This window comes from Nomascus leucogenys, chromosome 10 (assembly GCF_006542625.1).
Source record: "Nomascus leucogenys isolate Asia chromosome 10, Asia_NLE_v1, whole genome shotgun sequence".
Lineage (NCBI taxonomy): Eukaryota > Metazoa > Chordata > Mammalia > Primates > Hylobatidae > Nomascus > Nomascus leucogenys.
Genome location: NC_044390.1, coordinates 51573801 through 51593387, shown reverse-complemented (window position 1 = coordinate 51593387; position 19587 = coordinate 51573801). Strand labels below are relative to the sequence as shown.

The following is a 19587-nucleotide window of genomic DNA, read 5'->3' as shown; positions in this document are numbered from 1 at the left end:
ACGGGGGCTAGAGTCCAGCTCCTCCCCATCCCTGCTGATAACTCTGCAAGAGGGCAGCGTTTGGCCACAATTTCCAGATGAGGAAACTGAGGCTCCAAGAGAAGGAAGCCATCAACCTGAGTCAACAGCCTCGTGCCTCTTGACACTGCCTGTCTCCCCCAACTGCAGCCCTCAAGCCAAGAATCCCACCCCCTCCCTCCTGGAACCTGGGCTACCGTCCGCCTCCTGGTAAATCCATTGTCTACCCCCCAACCAAATTGGGGCTGCCAGACCACACCCCCTCAGTTTGGGAGGAGTAGGGGGCAGGGGACCCCCCAGAACAGACCCCCAGCTGCAGCTACCCTGGGTCAGCTCAGGGCACAAACAGGCCCTTAGTCCCCCCCACGGCATTTTAGACTTTTATAATTTTAGAACCAGGGGTTCTTAAAATTCCTAGCACCATGATGGGGAAAAAATCTTGGAACAGTAAAATGTTTAAAACAAGAGTCTTAAAACCACAGAATCCAAGAGGAGGGAGATAAAAATGAACACACATTGAGCGTTGACTGACTGTAAGCCCTCCAAGCCAGCCCCCGCGAAGCCTAATTCACTTTAAGGGCATTTAGTGTAAATCTGTTGCCTTGGGATCCCCAAAATATGCTTTTAGGGAGGATGATTTTTACCCCCATTCCACAGCTGAAGGAATGTTCTCAGGGTCAGACAGCAAATGGGGATACTGTGGGCTGGGGGAAGAGCAATGTTTCCTGGAGAAGGGGACATAAGCACTGGGTCTTGAAGGATGTGTAGGAGTTTGCTGGGTGGCCAAGGCAGGAAGGGCATACCAGGGAGCTGGAAAGGTGAACGTGAAAGCTGGAGGAGGGAGACCCACGGAGGGCGGCAGTAGAAGGGGACACAAAAGGGAGGTGAGCAGGGGCTCAAATGCTGAGTGAGAAGCCTGAGTTCTCTGATGAGCAATAGGGAGCTATGGGTTGTGCTGAAGCAGGAGAGGGTTACACAATATCTCGTGACAAAGCCTCCCCTGGAGCTGGTGCAGGACTCAGCTTCTTAAAACATGCTTCTTTCACGGAACTGGGGTCTTCTCCCTCCCACTTGGGGGCCCCTCCAGGGTCCAAACCCTGCAGCCCAGTGCCCTCTCCCCCCCAGCTGCCTCCCATCCTGGCTGAACATCCCTGGCTCCTCCACTGGGGCCTTGTGGACCTGGCGTGGCCACCCACCACTTCCCCAGCCCCGTCTGTCTCTCTCATCAGCCCTCAGAGTTGGGTCTGACCCAGCCTCAGACCCCAAAGACTGGAGCCAGCCTGGCGGGGAGACCTGGCTTTGGTCAGGTGGGGGAAGTGCTTGTGCTTTAATGGTGGAAACAAAGGCAGGATGCCACAGGGCGAGAGCAGACCAGGCGAATGCCATCTCCCGATGCCTCAGCCCTCCCAGGGCAGGAGCTAAGGCTAGACCCCTGGGCCGAGGGTGGAGGGTGTCTGGGCAGGCAGGAGGGAGGAGACCCCAGCTGTCAGGGAATCAGCAGACCCTGATGTTTGGAGGTGGATGCAGAGAAACAAACACTACCCTAGGCAGGGCGAGTGTGTCACACAGAACCAGACACGCCTGTCATCAATCTCGAGGTCACACTGCCCTCATCACGCCCCATCCCTGTCCCCTGTAGTCAGGGGCATGACTCCCTCCTTCCCATACTTCCTAGCCAACTTCTCGTCACCTGATTGGTGACACTGTCAACCTCAGGAGAGCCACATAGGCAGTTGCACTCGAAAAGAGCATGAAGCCAGACACACCAGACCCATGGGACATGCTGGACACTGTCCCCCCTCATCATAGCAGCACGGGCAGACAGATGCACCCTCAACACAGAGAAAGGTCCATGCTTAGGGTCAGGTAGCGGTGCCTGCAGCTGTGTGCACCTGTGCATACCTGTGCACACCTGTGCACACCTGTGCCCAGCTCCCCCTTGACCCACCCATCATCACTCCACACATCGGGACACACTTGACCCCCAGACTCCCAGCTGGCCTGAGTCAGGGCCAATCTCAACCCCCCACGAACCTCCACAATTCAGCCCCACTGGGCACATGAAGCCATGCGGAGCACAGGCAGCACCTCCCACTCTCTCGGGGCCCTGGGGAGCAGGTCGGCCCCGGGGCTGGGGACTGGCGGGAGGCCTCAAGGTCCCAGCCACTTTTCCAGGGAAGTCCTGAATCCCTTCCTGCTGACTCAGCCCTGGGGGCTGGCTAGGCTGGGGGCTGCCAAACCTCAGGTATGTCCTTGAAGGCTGCCTTGCGGGGCCTCTGAGGCGGGGGCGGGGGCTCCCACTCGGGACTCAGTCCTTCCCTGGGCCCCAGCCTCCCTCCTTGTCCCAGATGGAGCTGCAGCTTTAACCGTGGCGTTCAGGGCATGCGGCCAGCACGATGGAACCTGAGGCCGGCTGCTCCCACCCCAGTTCTTCCCGGCTGAGGATTGGTGGAAGAATAAGCTCCCAGCCGAGCCAGAGTATCCCAGCCTGACTATGGCCTCATAAAGACGGCACTGTCTGGTGGGAGGTGGCCTGGCTGCTCATCCTGGGGCCCAGCACAGGGACCCATGCACACACAGTGGGCACACACATGCACCCATGTGATGGCTACATGCAGACCTGTGGATACAGATGTGCGTCATCAGACACAAACTCAGCCCCCGGACTGGCCCCCACAGAACCCCAGTCAGGAGGGGGAGGCAGCACTGGCCACACATACCCCAGCCTGCAGGGCCAAGGTTGGCCCAGCCCAAAGGCCAGGGGCTGGGAAAACCCAGAGGAGGGCCCAGGGAAGGCTTTCTGGAAGAGAGGGCATTTTGACTTGGGCTTTGAAGGGTGAGTAGGAGTTTACCAAACCAAGCTCAGATGTCCAAAAGTCTTGAATGCTGATTTTGAGGTTTACCTTTTGTCTGTGAGGATGTTGAGCAGGGGAGGGAGACAGACAAACCCCAATTCACTACCTCCTTTTAAGGACCCAGCCTCTGCCCTCAGGGAGCTTCCAGTCAGATAGGGGAGGCAGCACTGACTCAGCCAGGAGGGATAGAAGATACCTCAGCTTTGTGAAGCACCTGTCGTGCGTTGGGTTGGATCCTGTCAAAAACCCATAGGGCAAATTCTATTATGATCCCCATTTTATAGCTGAGAAAACTGAGGCTGAGAGCGGGACATACCTTGCTCAGGGCCCACAGGGAAGCAGAGCTGTTCACACACAGCCCTGGCCGCTGACGTGCAATTGTGGCTGCTGACCTGGTTCCAAACTGACTTGAAAGTTTGCGGGCCAGAATGGTGCAGCTCAAAGAAGTCTGCGTTGGCAAAAGTTGCATCTTTGCACCTGGAGTCCTGGCCAGCCTGGGAGGCCCCTCCTCCCAGGACATACAAGATCCCCCTGGGACTTTTCAGCGAGATCATCCCCTGTCCTTTGTTATCTGGCTGCTGAGTGGCATTCACGGGCGGGGGCTTCTAGGCAGAGGGATGTTGGAGTGAGGGCCTGGGGGTGCTTCGCTAGGACTTCTGGGAGGCCTGGGTCCCCAGCCTCGGCCCCGCTTGCCATCTGGCCCAGCTGAACACAAACACTTGGACATGGCCGACCCAACGGAATCTGGGTTGTGGTCAGGCCGTGGCTGAAAAAGCCACTGGAAAAACACGCAGCCCACGGGGCCAGGCCCAGCTTACGTTTCACCAGGCAGGAGTGGCCTGCTCGGCACCCAGAGCCGAGGAATGTCCGTTCTCTAACCCTTTGGAACTTGTTGTCTGACTGGGGAATCCAGCAGCTAGGCGGTGCCATCCTCAGTGCCCTCTGGTCAGGCTGTGACTTACCTCCTGCTGTGTTCTTGGAGAATCAGGCCTCTTGGCATGGCCCCCTGGCCCAGCCCCTGGCCAGCCGCTGCTGAAGACCCCTTGTCAGCTTGCACACCCCTGAAGATGGAGGGCTCACTCTCTTCCAGCTGTCATGCCAGGCAGCCGGAAGCCTGTAATTAGGCTGATTTTTTTTTTTGAGATGGAGTCTTGCTATCGCCTAGGCTGGAGTGCAGTGGCGCGATCTCGGCTCACTGCAGGCTCTGCCCCCTGGGGTTCACGCCATTCTCCTGCCTCAGCCTCCCGAGTAGCTGGGACTACAGGCGCCCGCCACCTCGCCTGGCTAATTTTTTGTATTTTTAGTAGAGACGGGGGTTTCACTGTGTTAGCCAGGGTGGTCTCGATCTCCTGACCTCGTGATCCGCCTGCCTTGGCCTCCCAAAGTGCTGGGATTACAGGCGTGAGCCACCGCGCCCGGCCTAGGCTGATTTTTTATAGGAAATTTGGGCTTCCTTGGCCACACAGATGGGAGGTCCGTGCAGCCTGGGCATTCCCTCCTTTCCCTGGGGTCCCACCTCCTTCTGGATCTCTGGATGTCCCATCAGGCCCCTAGGATTCAGCAGGTCCCAGTGGACCCCAGTATCTCACCACAAAACACGTTCCCCCCTGTGTAGCCATGTCTCAGGGTTATCCATCTGTCTGTCTGCCCTGCACCGCAGGCAGGGCTGGTGGCCCACACATCCACTGAGCGCCTACTGGATGCTGAAGCACCTTACTTGCATCTCCTCACTGACCTCTCCTGGTGAGGCTGGTCCCATTAGTGCCCCACTTTGCGGGGGGCGTGTGTGGGGAAACAGAAGCTCAGGGGGTTTCTTTTACGTCCTGAAAATGTGGTGGCAGATTCTGGAAGTAGGAGCCAGTTCCCCACTGGCTCTAGGACAAGGGCCTGGGAAACCTTGCTTGTCAGGCTGGGACGACGCCTGGTGGCCAAAGGGGGAGCTGCAGCTTGGGCCATGGGGGGGCCTGTTGCAGTGTCCCTAGCTTAAGGCTGGCTTGGGTTACTTCTCTGCTCACACACCCTCCATGGCTCCCGTAGTCTCCTCGGCGGGCACAGGGGTGCCAGATGAGCCCCTCCTGGGTCATTACAGAGACTCCTGACTACAAAACCTTGCCTCTTGGGTCAGACCTAAGCCCTGTCCTCACTCAGCCTCACAGCCTGTTTCCCCAGCTGCAGAATCAACCAACAATGGCCTCCGCCTCTTCAGGAATTGGTGACTGCAAGGCAGGCATGGGTTAGGTGCTCTGTAATTGCAATCGTCACCCTCAGTAACACACAGGAGAGGGGCAGGGACTTGAGCTGGGGTGTCCCAGGCAGCCTCAACCCCCTCCCTCAGCAATCGCTATCCGCCCCCACCCAGGACAAGGCATCTGAATCAGGGCCTCAATTTCCTCCCCAGAGTGTGGGGGCCTCCAAACTTTATCAAGGGTCCTAGTGTGTTAGGTCTTGAAATGCCCCCTGGAGTTGTAGGGGAACAGAAATGTTCACTAGGGAGTGGGTATAGGGCCTTGCCAAGCACTGATGAAGGGGCCCTAGAAACTTCCATCCTTTTTTTTTGAGACAGAGTCTGGCTCTGTCACCCAGGCTGGAGTGCAGTGGTGCAATCTCGGCTCACTGCAACCTCCACCTCCTGGGTTCAAGTGATTCTCCTGCCTCAGCCTCTTGAGTAGCTGGGATTACAGGTGGGCGCCACCATGCCCAGCTATTTTTTGTATTTTAGTAGGGCTTCACCGTGATGCCAGGCTGGTCTCGAACTCCTGACCTCAACTGATCTGCCCACCTCGGCCTCCCAAACTGCTGGGATTACAGGTCCGAGCCACCGCACCCTGCCAAAACTTTCATCTTAAAACTATGAGGGAGACCTTGAGACTCTATGTGGGGGGAATTGAAACTGCATATGGGGGTCTTGAAGCTGCCACTGCACACCTTGCCTGGCCTGAGCATACCTGCAGGTTACTTCCACCCGTGACCCACGTGGGGAGACTGACGCCAGAGACCTCCTCCCCATACACCACACTTCTCTTCATCCCTCAACCCTCTCCAGGACCTGCTTCCGTCCAAAAAACCCCCATGGGCCAGGCAGGCGTAAGGTTGCGGCCCAGGGAGGGGCAGCCCCGTCCCTAGGGCCACATAGCCCAGCCCCTTACCCCGTTACTTGGGGCAGGGGTGGATTCCGGGCCAAGGGTCGGGGCGATGGATCTAGAGTGACTGGAGCTATGCCCACGGCTGCCTGAGTTGTGCCATCTCTATCCCAGGAGAGGGAACCAGTGCCAGGAGGAAGACCAGGCACCCACCCCTGCGGACGCCCCTAGCCCCTTGGCTAATGTCTCAGGACACCGGCTGGCGGTGAGGAGGGGGCAGCTCAGGGGAAAAGAAAGCGAGGGCCGGGGGCTCTGAGAGGTTTTAGGGAGGGGTACAGCAGTTAGCCAGGCGGAGGGAATGCCAGTGCAAAGGCCCTCCCTGCGGTGGGAATGAGCTTATTCAGGGGCAGTGAGGGGTCAGCGAAGAGGGAGATGCCCGGATCCTGTTCTGTTGTAAGATCGCCCCCTGGCGGCCCAGTAGAGAACGGGCTGGGAGATGGGGCCGGTCCAACCTCCCGTCTACCCTCTAGCTCTCCCAGCCTGGCAGATGAGTGGCCCCCTTCTTCCAGTCTGGATGTCCCCACAGGCAAGAAGGAAAAACAGAATCCCAGACCTTTCGAGAGCACCCCTGCATGGACACAGCCGTCAGCGCCTTTCTGTGCTCATGGGATTGCCACCAAGCCCTTTGGGCAGGAGCACCCAAGCCCATTTTACAGAGGGGCAAATGGGCTCAGGGAGAGAGGGCAGCACGCAGGGTGCAGAGGTAGGACTCAAACCCAGGACTCCGGCCCTGTCTGAGGCTCTGGCAGGTTGGGCTGGACCAGGTTGAGGGTGTCTGTTGGGAGCTGGAGGAACCACTATGGGCCTGTGAGGGTCTCAGGTAGGTGGTCAAGGTGGGAGGCTGGGGAATTCAGAATGCGGGGGCAGGGGACTGTACACATCACCAGGGTTCCCTCTCTGTGCCTCGGTTTCCCTAGCACATAGTTGAGGGAGGTGAGAACATCACTGACTCCCTCCTCAAATGGTCCCCCACTCGTTTTGGGATCTGCTGGGGATTCTTGCTTGAATTCACGTGCCCATGGGCCACTGGGAGTCCCTACAACGCTGCCAGTGGCCCCATTTAACATGCGGGTCCCAGGTCAGGTGTGGTGGCTCACACCTGTAATCCTAGCACTTTGAGAGGCCAAGGTGGGTGTATCACCTGAGGTCAGGAGTTCAAGACCAGCCTGGCCAACATGGCAAAACCCCATCTCTACAAAAATACAAAAATTAGCTGGGCATGAGGGCGGGCGCCTTAATCCCAGCTACTTGGGAGGCTGAGGTAGGAGAATCGCTTGAACCCGGGAGGCAGAGGTTGCAGTGAGCTGAGATAGCGTCACTGCACTCCAGCCTGGGTGACAAAGCAAGACTCCGTCTCAAAAAATTAAATAAAATGCAGGTCCCCAGCTCCCTCAGCTGAGGCTCCTACAGGTTTGGATGTGTCTAGAGATTGAAAGCATTATCCCTCACTTTCCAAATTCTTGCTGTTTCAAAATGAGGAAGGCTGAGAGCTGAAAGCCCACCATCCTGTCCCAGCTGGACCCACAATATGGTTGATGCGTGGTCCAAGGGCGGGCAGAGGCGGTTACCCCAGTCAGGATCACACACTCCAGGTGTTTAGCCACCATTTGCAAAACACTCTTGCTAGAGGTAGTGGTGCGTGTCTATAGTTCCAGATACTCAGGAGGCTGAGGCAGGAGGATCACTTGAGCCCAGGAGTTCGAGGCTGCAGTGAGCTATGTCACTGCACTCCAGCCTGGGCGACAGAGCAAGACCCTATGTCTAAGTAAGTAGGCCGGCATGGTGGCTCAGTCCTGTAATCCTAGCACTTTGGGAGGCCGAGGCAGACGGATCACTTGAGGTCAGGAGTTCAAGACCAGCCTGGCCAACATGGCAAAACTCCATCTCTACTAAAAATACAATAATTAGCTGGGCCTGGTGGTGGGCGCCTGTAGTCCCAGCTACTCGGGAGGCTGAGGCAAGAGAATTGCTTGAACCTGGGAGGTGGAGGTTGCAGTGAGCTGAGATTCACGCCACTGCACTCCAGCCCGGGTGACAGAGCGAGACTCTGTCTCAAAAAATAATAATAAAAATAAATAGGCTGAGTGCAGTGGCTCATGCCTGTAATTCCAGCACTTTGGGAGGCCGAGGCGGGCAGGTCACCTGAGGTCAGGAGTTCGAGACCAGCCTGGCCAACATGGTGAAACCCTGTCTGTACTAAAAATACAAAAATTAGCCAGGCATGGTGGTACATGCCTGTAATCCCAGCTACTCGGGAGGTTGAGGCAGGAGAATCACGTGAACCTGGGAGGCAGAGGTTGCAGTGAGCTGAGATCGCACCACTGTACTTCAGCCTGGGCAACAGAGCAAGATTCTGTCTCAAATTAATTAAAATAAAATAAAATAAAATAAAAAGAAACACAAAAATTAGCCAGGAGTGGTGGCACATGGTTATAGTCCCAGCTACTCAGGAGGCTGAGGTGGAAGGATCGCTTGAGTGGAGGAGGTCAAGGCGGCAGTGAGCCATGATTGCACCAATGCACTCCAGCCTGGGTGACAGAGTGAGACCCTGTCTCAAAAAAAAAAAAAAAAAAAAAAAGCCGGGTGCGGTGGCTCACGCCTGTAATCCCAGCACTTTGGGAGGCTGAGGCAGGCGGCCAGCCTGGCCAACATGGTAAAACCTCGTCTCTATAAAAACACAAAAATCAGCCGGACACGATGGCAGGTGTCTGTAATCCCAGCTACTCGAGAGGCTGGAGCAGGAGAATTGCTTGAACCTGGGAGGCAGAGGTTGCAGTGAGCCAAGATCACGCCATTGCACTCCAGCCTGGGCACCAGAGTAAGACTCCGTCCTCCCTCCTCCCAAAAAAAAATCAGGAGGGGAATTGAGACTAAAGGGTACGTGCATTCTCATTTTTTATAGAAATGGGGTATCACTCTGTCTCCCAGGCTGGAGTTCAGTGACATGATCACGGCTCACTGCAGCGTTGACCTCCTGGACTCAAGTGATCCTCCCGCCTCAGCTTCCTGAGTAGCTATGGTGTCCATCACATATGGCTAATTTTAAAAAATGTTTATGAGACAGGGGTGTCACTATGTTGTCCAGGCTGGTCTTGAACTCCTGGCATCAAGCGATTTTCCCACCTTGGCCTCCCAAAGTGCTGGGATTACAGGCATGAACCACCATGCCCAGCCTCAACGCGTCCACTTTTAATATGAATAGATTCTAGAAAATTGCCCTCCTGGGCGTCTGTACCAGACTGTACCCACCACCACTGCCTTCAGGCTGGGAGCCCTCCGCCCTGCTGCTCCCTCCTATCTAGGGTTTCGGGGTGCAGGTCACAAAGCCTCTGAGCCTCATTGTCCCCACCTGTCACATGGAGACGCCTATCAGCACCCACGAAGCCAGCAGGCAGGTCAAGTCCCTGATGACTCCTGTGTCCCTGTAATCACCTTTATGGCTTGGTTACTGTCATGCAGCCAACTTTTAGGCACATTTGAATACTGCAATATAAAATATTAATAAAGTGTGACTTTGTGTGCAGAATTTGACCTGGGTCAGCGCGGGGGGCCGGGCGCAGCAGCTCACACCTGTAATCTCAGCACTTTAGGAAGCCGAGGCGGACGGATCACTTGAGCCCAGGAGGTCAAGACCAGCCTGGCCAACACGGCAAAGTCCTGTCTCTAATAAAAATACAAAAATTAGCTGGGCATGGTGGCGCATGCCTGTAGTCCCAGCTACTTGGGAGACTGAGGCAGGAGAATGGCTTGAACCCAGGAGGTGGAGGTTGCAGTGAGCCAAGATCATGCCCCTGCACTCCAGCCTGGGCAACAGAGGGAGACTCTGTCACACACACACACACACACACACACACAGAATTTGACCTGGGGGGAATTTCTTTTATCGAAACCACCCAAGAGGCCTAGCTCTGAATCTCTGAACCGTGATCTGCATTCACGCTACGGGCACAGGAGGGCGGGCGGGAGCTGGAGGCGTAGCTGCCCACAGGTTCAGCTCCAGCCTCTGGCAGGCACATCCAGTTGCCGCTTTGTCCTCAGCACCCAGAGAAGCTGCCCGGCAGGTCCTGCCCTCTCCCTCCTTCAAGGACCTGGCCAGCAGCTCTCCCGGGCTCACAGCCTTAGTTTCCCTCCCACACCGCATGTCCCCCAGTGAACTCTTTGCTCTGAATCCCCTCAAGGGCTGACCAGGCTGGAGCCTCCGATTTTCTAGTGGTTGTGGCCCCATCACTCCACTGAAGCTGTCACCCCCGATGCTGGACTTGGAGGTGGCTTCTTGATCCTGGTGGAGCTTCACTTCTGCTCCTGGTGTTTGTCCTTCTTTCTGCTTCTACGACATCCTCTCCTAGTTTCTGTCCCATATTTTGGCATCCCTCGACTTCCAAATTGCTCTCTGCAGAGCAGGCCTCTCCCATGAGTGCGACTCCCACGTGCAGCTGTGGGATGGACACCCTGGGCCTGACAGTGCGGAGCCGAACCGGTCTCCCCCTCAAAACCATCCCCGTCTATTCCACCGGAGACTTCGGGCACCGTGACTCCTCCTCATCAGCAAGTACTGTGGCTCCACCTTCGCCCCCATCACGAGCTCAGCGACACTTGACCATCCACCACCTAGGTCCCAGGACCCTCCTATGCCCCTCACTGCTGTCTGTCCTGGATGCAGCATTGGAGTGGCTGTGAAGATGCTGAGTCTAATGGGCACCCCCGAGGGCTGGCACCTCCCGCCCCTCCTCTGTGTGTGTGGACACCTCGAGGTAGGGTCAGTGCCCTCTGCACGCTCATGCTCACCTCCTGTAGGCCTTGTCTCAGAAGGCGCCTTCCCCAGTTGGGATGGGACTGAGCCATGAAGCAGAAGGCGCACTGGCCCGTGCTCCAGCGTGGATGAACCTCAAAGACACGATGCTGAGTGAAGGAAGCCAGGAATGAAGGCCACACAGTGCACGAGCCCATTGATCTGAAATTTCCAGACCAGGCACATCTGAGACAGGAAGCAGATTGGTGGACGCCAGAGGCTGGGGAAAGGGAATGGGGAGTGACTGCTCATGGGAACAAGGCTTTTTTTGGGAGATGAGAAGGTTTGGGAAATAGAAGTGATGATGTCTCAACATTGTGAATATATTCACTTCATTGAGTTGTGCACTCAAAAATGGCATATTTGGGAGGGCACAAGGCTGAGGTGGGCGGATCACTTGAGATCAAGAGTTCAAGACCAGCCTGGCCAACATGACAAAACCTCATCTCTACTAAAAATACAAAAATTAGCCAGGCGTGGTGCATGCCTGTAATCCCAACTACTCAGGAGGCTGAGGCACAAGAATCGCTTGAACCCACGAAGTGGAGGCTGCAGTGAGCCGAGATCGTGCCACTGCACTCCAGCCTGGGTGACAGAGCGAGATGGAGTGCAGTGGCACAATCTCGGCTCACTGCAAGCTCTGCCTTCTGGGTTCACGCCATTCTCCTGCCTCAGCCTCCAGAGTAGCTGGGACTACAGGCGCCTACCACTACGCCCGTCTAATCTTTTCTATTTTTTAGTAGAGACGGGGTTTCACCGTGTTAGCCAGTATGGTCTCGATCTCCTGACCTCATGATCTGCCCACCTCGGCCTTCCAAGGTGCTGGGATTACAGGCATGGGCCACTGCACCCAGCCAAAAAAATGTTTTTTAAAGGGGAAGCTGGCCAGGCGCGGTGGCTCACGCTTGTAATCCCAGCACTTTGGGAGGCCGAGACGGGCGGATCACGAGGTCAGGAGATCGAGACCACGGTGAAACCCCGTCTCTACTAAAAATACAAAAAAAAAAAATTAGCCGGGCGTGGTGGCGGGCGCCTGTAGTCCCGGCTACTCGGAGAGGCTGAGGCAGGAGAATGGCGTGAACCCGGGAGGCGGAGCTTGCAGTGAGCCGAGATTGCGCCACTGCACTCCAGCCTGGGCGACAGAGCGAGACTCTGTCTCAAAAAAAAGGGGAAGCTTTATGTTATGTACATTTTACCATAATTTAAAAGAAAAAAGATAAAAAAGGTCTTCTCTTGGAGACTGGCCCTGAACCCACCCCCCAACTTTTGCGTGTGTTTCTGATAACTTCTGTCTGGAATGTAGCTCACAAGAGCAGGGACATGCCCTGTCTGTGAGTCTCGGGCTGCAGGGGGCCATGAGGCAGGCAGACTAGATGTGACAACAGGAACTTAGGGTGGGGACGGGAGTTGCTTTCATCTCCTGGCTGCAAATGGTAGAAAGCCCAGCCACACCACTGTGGGGAGGGAATCCCATGCCAGGGCTGACTTGGTTATGAGCAGGGGGTGGGCAGAGGTACCATGACTCCAGGCTTCTAGTCCCTGGATGCTCTTCCCACCCAGTCATGCCTTGGGCCCCGCAACACCCCAAGCTGCAAAGAGCCCAGGGCCCTGGTTCTTGGCACCATCCGGCACCCAAACACGAACTGGGGGATGCCAAGCTCCAAGCCGTGCACAGCAGTGGGCCAACAGGACCTCAGGCACAGCATGCAGGAAAAGCGCTTGGGAAGTTTATCGTCTTAAATGACATTTCAACTGAAAACAGAAACCAGCTGGGTGCAGTGGCTCACACCTATAATCCCAGCACTTTGGGAGGCCAAGGCAGGTGGTTCACCTGAGGTCAGGAGTTTGAGACTAGCCTGGCCAACATGGTGAAACCCCATCTCTACTAATACAAAAAAATTAACTGGGCATGGTGGCGCGCGTGCGTGTAATCTCAGCTACTCAGGAGGCTGAGGCAGGAGAACCGCTGGAACCCAGGAGGCGGAGGTTGCAATGAGCCAAGATGGCACTATTGCACTCCAGCCTGGGTGACAAGAGCGAAACTCTGTCTCAAAAAAACAAAAAAACAAAAAAGCAGCAAAACAGCAAATAGAGCAAAACCTAAAAAAAGTGCAAAACTAATTCCCAGTAAAATTGAGCTCTGAACATAAAATAAATATATATAATTGAGACAGGTCTCACTCTGTCACCCAGGCTGGAGTGCAGTGGCGTGATCTCAGCTCACTGCAGCCTTAACATCCCGAGCTCAAGTGATTCTCCTGCCTCAGCCTGTTGAGTAGCTGGGACTACAGGCATGTGCTACCATGCTCAGCTAATTAAAAAAATTTTGGGGGGTGGGGCGGGGGTCGGGCGTCGTGGCTCAAGCCTATAATCCCAGCACTCTGGGAGGCTGAGGTGGGCAGATCACTTGAGCTCAGGAGTTCGAGACCAGCCTGGCTAACGTCATGAAACCCCATCTCTACCAAAAATACAAAAAATTAGCTGGGCATAGTGGCAGGCACCTGTAATCCCAGCTACTTGGGAGGCTGAGGCGGGAGAAAAGCTTGAACCTGGGAGGCAGAGGTTGTGGTGAGCCGAGATCACACCACCGCACTCCAGCATGGGTGACAGAGCGAGAATCTGTCTCAAAAAAAAAAAAAAAAAAAAAAATCTGGCCGGGCGCGGTGGCTCACGCTTGTAATCCCAGCACTTTGGGAGGCCGAGGAGGGCGGATCACGAGGTCAGGAGATCGAGACCACGGTGAAACCCCGTCTCTACTAAAAAATACAAAAAAATTAGCCGGGCGTGGTCGCAGGCGCCTGTAGTCCCAGCTACTCGGAGAGGCTGAGGCAGGAGAATGGCATGAATGCGGGAAGCAGAGCTTGCAGTGAGCCGAGATTGTGCCGCCACTGCACTCCAGCCTGGGTGACAGAGCAAGTCTCCGCCTCAAAAAAAAAAAAAAAGAAAAAAAAAATCTGAAAGCAGAATTTTTTTGTAGAGACAAGGTCTCACTATGTTGCCCAGACTGGTCTCAAATTCCTGGGCTCAAGCAATCCTCCTACCTCGACCTCTCAAAGTGCTGGGATTACAGGCATGAGCCACTGCACCCAGCCAGGGCATTTTAAAATCAGAACAGAATGATACGATCCCACAGAAGATAGTGTTGGGAGTCGGTGACTGAGCGGCGCAGATGAGTGGCAGAATCACAGCACACATGACACTGCAGCTGTGACCGGTGTCAACTACCATCCAAAACAAATCTGGTGAACAGACATCGGAATTAAAATAAGTCAAAAATTTTAATGGGAAAATCTGTGCCAAGTCCTAGAACAGAAAATTCATAGCGTTACCATAAAATTACTATCAAAAAAACGAACTGAGGTGGGAGAATGAGTGGCGTTTCAGGCCATCTCGAGTCCCAGCAGACACATGAGCCGGCGCCACTGGCTTGGCTGAGGAGCAGGGGCTCATGGGCACCACCACCCATCTGGGTTTTCTGAGGTCATCGGCAGCATGTTCAGTAACAAAGCAGCGGCTGGCGATACACGGCAGCTCACACGGCACTCTTTCCTGCTTATCCCCAAAACTTAATTAGACATACTGGAGTTGATGCTGCCAGGGTCTCCAGCAGGTGAGGCAGCTGCAGGTGGGGGGGTGGCCCCCTGCCAGCTACCCTGAGCCTGAAACGACAGAGACTGAGCATCAGAGTGGGTGGCCGTGAGACTGGTGACTACCTAGCCCACGTGTCGCAGGCGGAGCCTCCAGGGGTCCCTCCCTGGGAAGGCTTGGAAAAGATCCACAGATGACCTCCAGCTCAGTGGAGGAGGGAAGGGATGGAGGGGTCAGTCCTGGGTCACAGCTGGCCTTGCCACCTGACATGGGACATGGACGAGCTTCCCCGGCAAGAAAACTGGCCTCTAGTGGCTTCCCTGGGGCTTGGGCAAAGGACTGACTGGCATTGGGTACAGCAAGGGCTCCTGCCCGGTGAGGGGCAGGGAGGCAAGGTCAGGCCTGGAGCCCATGATGACGCCCGGAGCATCATGGCGAGACTCGGTGGGAAAAAGGGGCTCTGAAACCTGGCCCAACACTGGCCTGGCTGGGCAGCAAGGAGGGTGGGAGGCATCCACTTGTCATGAGGGGTGGGGGCTCTGTCTGCAGTGCAGAGATGGTGTCAGGTCCAAGGGTGCTAAGACGTTTGTCCACAGGACCCACCCCTACTATGGTGGGCACGGTACAGGCTAAGGAAGTGGCTGGGACTGCTCTGCCCATGAGTGTGGGAGCAACTCAGATGGCTGCACCACCCGGGGGCGCTGTGCTCTGCACTGGGGTGGACACACAGCTGCTGGCACGTAGTCAGGTCCCAGGGGTGCAAAGGGCAAGGTGAGGCCCCTCACGTGTGTCCCTGGCTGGGGGCTGCATAGTGATGGGGGGCAGCTGCCAGAGCAGGGCAGCGTGGGACGTGCGCTTCCCAGGACCAGGTGGGACCCCACAGACGGCACAGGAGGCATCTGTTCTCTGAGCCCCTGGGAGAGAGTGGTGAGTTGGGAGGGGCACCCGGCTCTGCAGGGCCCTGGTACACGCCGCACAGACTCATGCCTGTGCTGGGCACATCACACCTGGGCCTCCTGGGTGTCTTCAAAACGGTCCCCACTCGCGGCCTCCCCTGCCACTGGGGTCAGGCCCCTGTGGCCACCAAGGGGGAGTGGGAGGCCACGGGGCCTGGGTGGGGTGGGTGTGTCAGCTGCCGCAGACCCGTGGCTCCTTTTCTTCTTGGTGGTCAAAACGAATCCTCACTGTGGTCAAGCAGGGTGCCCTCAGTTCTGCATTAGAGCAGCAGGAGAGGAGGTACTGGCGCAAAACCTGCCTTCCCAGCCAAGCTGCGGCACTGAGGGTGCCAGGTCTGAGCCCGAGGGAAGGCCCCATCTCTCCTCCGGCCTCCTCTGCTGGCTGCCTCCCTCTCCCTCTCGAGGGAAGGACACCATGTCCTCCCACAGTCCTCTAGGAAGTGCCCTTACCCTCCACAGCCAAAATCCTCATCTTGGTGTTCATCCCCACTGACTGTTCCCAGCGGCTGCCGTGGTGACAGCTGGAGGTGGGGGAGGGCACAGTCATTACAGAGTGGGGCCCTGCAGAGCTGTGCCCCAGAGGTGGCCGCGCAGCATGGCCTGTGTGGCTGCTGGGACCTCTGGGGAAGCTGCCCCAAGGCTGAGGGGTGGCTGACAAGATGACCCTTTCTGAGAACCTGCCACCCACCTGGGTGCTGTGGGACAGTGCCTGAGACTCACCTGGGACTGCAGGCAGCCTCCCCCAGGAGGAGGCTGGAGAGAGGCCAGAGTCCGCAGGGTGAGGAAGGCATCCCCAGCACTGGGCAGCGGGAAGGGTCCAGAGGAGCCTGGAAGAGATGGGAGCCCGGGTGGGCAGAGTTGTGGCACCTCCTCAGGTGGGACCCGCCCAGCCCCTCAGCCGGCAGGAGGCCTCGAATGTGGCTCCTGCTCCTCCTCAGCATCTAGCCTCTGTTCCTCAGCCCCCCACCCCAGGGAGGCCAGCAGGGCCCTTCCCACCACACTACTAATGTCCTTTTATGTCTTGTCTTTTCTTTTTGAGACAGTCTCGCTCTGTCACCCAGGCTTGAGTGCAGTGGCACGATCTCGGCTCACTGCAAGCTCTGCCTCCCAGGTTCACGCCATTCTCCTGCCTCAGCCTCCCAAGTAGCTGGGACTACAGGCGCCCGCCACCACGCCCAGATAATTTTTTGTATTTTTAGTGGAGATGGGGTTTCACTGTGTTAGCCAGGATGGTCTCTATCTCCTGACCTCATGATCCGCCAGCTTCAGCCTGGGATTACAGGTGTGAGCCACTGCACCCAGCCCATGCCCAGCTAATTTTTTTTTGTATTTTCAGTAGAGACAGGGTTTCACCATGTTGGCCAGGCTGGTCTCAAACTCCTGACCTCAGGTGATCCACTCACCTCGGCCTCCCAAAGTGCTGGGATTACAGGCGTGAGCCAATGCGCCCGGCCCTTTCATGTCTTTTCTTATTAGTATCGCCATTCTGTCCCCAAAGCACAGGTATCTGTTGGTTGGGATCATGGCCAAGAGGAACAGAACTCTCACAGTTGAAACAGAGGAAAGAGTTACACAGAGTTGACCACTGCGGGAAGGGCGATGTGGTCCCACTGTGGCCTCCCCAGATGCAGCTCAGTGGCCGTCCACGTGGGTACAGATGACTGTCCCTGGGCCAGCCTCACTCACCGGAGCTGGGTGTTGGCAGGCAGCTGGCATGGTTCCCTGGGACCCCAACTTCCGTGGTATCCACAGCCGTTTTACCCATGTAAATAGTAGCCTCTTCTTGAAACTTCCCCATGTTCTTTTTATACCGGATTCTTTTGTTGCCAAACCAGTTAGAGACCTGTGGACACACAGGAATCACTGGAGGAGCTGACTCGGCGACTTCTGAGACACGACGCAGTCTGTGGGTTCCCTGGGGTGCCCATTGCTCCCACTGCCTTAGAAGACAACACTGCACCCTGGGGCTGTGAAGAGTCTGGGACTGAGAAGGTGGTGCCCTCTGAACCACGGACCCAGGGAGATGTCCACATGGATTGAGGACACCCTGGAACCAGCATCTCTTAGAACTCTGCTACCTAAAACCGGGTGTTGCTGGAACCTGGACCTGGGAAGGGGTTGGAAGGAAAACAAGACTGTCTGAGATGGGCGGGGACAGAGCCTCTGGCTGCCATTGCAGCAGGTGGCAGGTTACGTTCTGTGTTCTCTTCAGGAAAAGTGACAGCCAGGGAGACCTGGGGATCCAGTAACTGCGATCGAATCCCAAACTTAGCAAATGAAAACAAGGTGAACCCTGAAGGGGTAGTTGGAATGTACCAGGTGCTAGGCTAAGCACTCCTCATATATTCATATATTTTTCTTAATTTTAATTAAAAAAATGTTTTTTGACCGGGCGTGGTGGCTCACGCCTGTAATCCCAGCACTTTGGGAGGCTGAGGTGGGGGGAATCATCTGAGGTCAGCAGTTTGAGACCAGCCTGGACAACATAGAGAAACCCCATCTCTACTAATAATACAAATATTAGCTGGACACGGTGGCGCATGCCTGTAATCCCAGCTACTCGGGAGGCTGAGGCAGCAGAATCACTTGAACCTGGGAGGCAGAGGTTGCAGTGAGCCAAGATCACACTACTGCAATTTAGCCTGGGCAACAGAGTGAGACTCTGTCTCAAAAAAAAATTTTTTTTTCTTATTTTTAGAGATAGGGTCTTGCTCTGTTGCCCAGGCTGGTCTCAAACTCCTGGGCTTGAGAGTTCCTCCCGCCCTGGCCTCCCAAAATGCTGGGATTCCAGGCCCAGCCTCATCCTCATGAGGACCTGGGAGGCAGCTGTTATCGTCCCTGCTGTTAAGAAAGCAGAGGCAGGAGAAAAAGGAGCTAGTCCACGGCCAAGGTGGAATCAGCCCAGCTCTGACTGCAAACTGGCACTGGAGTCTCCCAGAGAGGGGCTTGTCATCTTTGGTGGCACTGCTGATGCTTGGGCTCCATCTGCTCTGTGGCGGCCATCCAGTGCACTGCAGGGTGCTGAGCGGCATCCCTGGCCTCCACCCACTGGGTGCCAGGGGCACTTCCCTCCTCTAGTCGTGACAACAAAAATGTCCCCTGGGCAGATTCACATGGGTGAGCACTCCAGGGCCAGCGCCTTCCTACAGGCATGGAGACGTCCTCAGATGCCCATCTAGGGCCACATTTCAGTATCCCAAAGCAAGCAAAATAAACACATAGTGTAATAACACACAGAAATGAAACAGCCGAGGGATGGAGGAGGATTGTGGATGACCTTTGCTACTTCAAACATTTTTTTCTCACTCTGTCACCCAGGCTGGAGTGCAGCGGTGCGATCTCAGCTCACTGCAACCTCTGCCTCCCAGATTCAAGTGATTCCCTTGCCTCAGCCTCACCAGTAGCTGGGACTACAGGCACATGCTACCAAGCCTGGCTAATTTTTGTACTTTTTTTTTTTTTTGGAGATGGAGTCTCACTCTGTCACCCAGGCTGGAGTGTGGAGTACAGTGGCACGATCTCGACTCACTGCAACCTCCGCCTCCCGGGTTCAAATGATTCTCCTGCCTCAGCCTCCCCAGTAGCTGGGATTGCAGGCACGTGCCACCAAGCCTGGCTAATTTTTGTATTTCCAGTAGCCACGGGGTTTCACCATGTTGGCCAGGCTGGTCTCGAACTCCTGACCTCAGGTGATTCGTCCGCCTTGACCTCCAAAGTGCTGAGATTTCAGGCATGAGCCACCATGCCTGGCCAACGTTTGGTGTACTTACATTATCCTTGCAATGTTAACTATAAAATGAAGGATCCCTGTCTGTGTGCTCTCTGTTCCAAAAATAGTGTCTGCCTACCCCTGGGGTATGAGCAGCCTTCTCTTGATCCACGTGGGAGGCCCCAGAGGCTCCATCCTGGTTGAAGCGGCCCTGGTTGTCCTCCAGACAATTGTTCCTTGGGGGCCAAATGTCTCACGCTTCTCCAGGGGCCTTGAAGACCCAGAGGCGCGGCCCCTTGCTCCAGCTCTGGCCTTGTTTCTGACACCACAGCAGATCCCGATGAGCAAAGTGATATGTGACTATGACCCCAGGATGTTTTGCTGCCTGTGTGACCCCGAGGGGTTCCAATTGCTCTCTGTCACAGAGACTTGGCTGGACTTAGCCTGGGTTGGGGCAGAGCATGGTGGTGAAGGACTAGAAACTCAGCCCCTCCAACTGCAAAGTAGGGAGGGCTGTGGTGACATGCAGCAA

The 19587-nt window shown here is 55.9% G+C and overlaps 1 protein-coding gene across 1 annotated transcript in view; it reads right to left on the bottom strand.

Annotated features, from left to right (window-relative positions):
- Positions 1-14061: 14061 nt before the first annotated feature.
- PBX4 (PBX homeobox 4) overlaps positions 14062-19587 on the bottom strand; it is a 60023-nt gene continuing 54497 nt past the window's right edge. The window contains exons 6-8 of the mRNA XM_030820327.1: positions 17033-17189; positions 16067-16173; positions 14062-14461 (exon numbers count right to left, since the gene is read on the bottom strand). Of these exons, the coding sequence (XP_030676187.1) occupies positions 14369-14461; positions 16067-16173; positions 17033-17189 (357 nt within the window). The 3' untranslated portion in view covers positions 14062-14368. The remainder of the gene's footprint in view (positions 14462-16066; positions 16174-17032; positions 17190-19587) is intronic.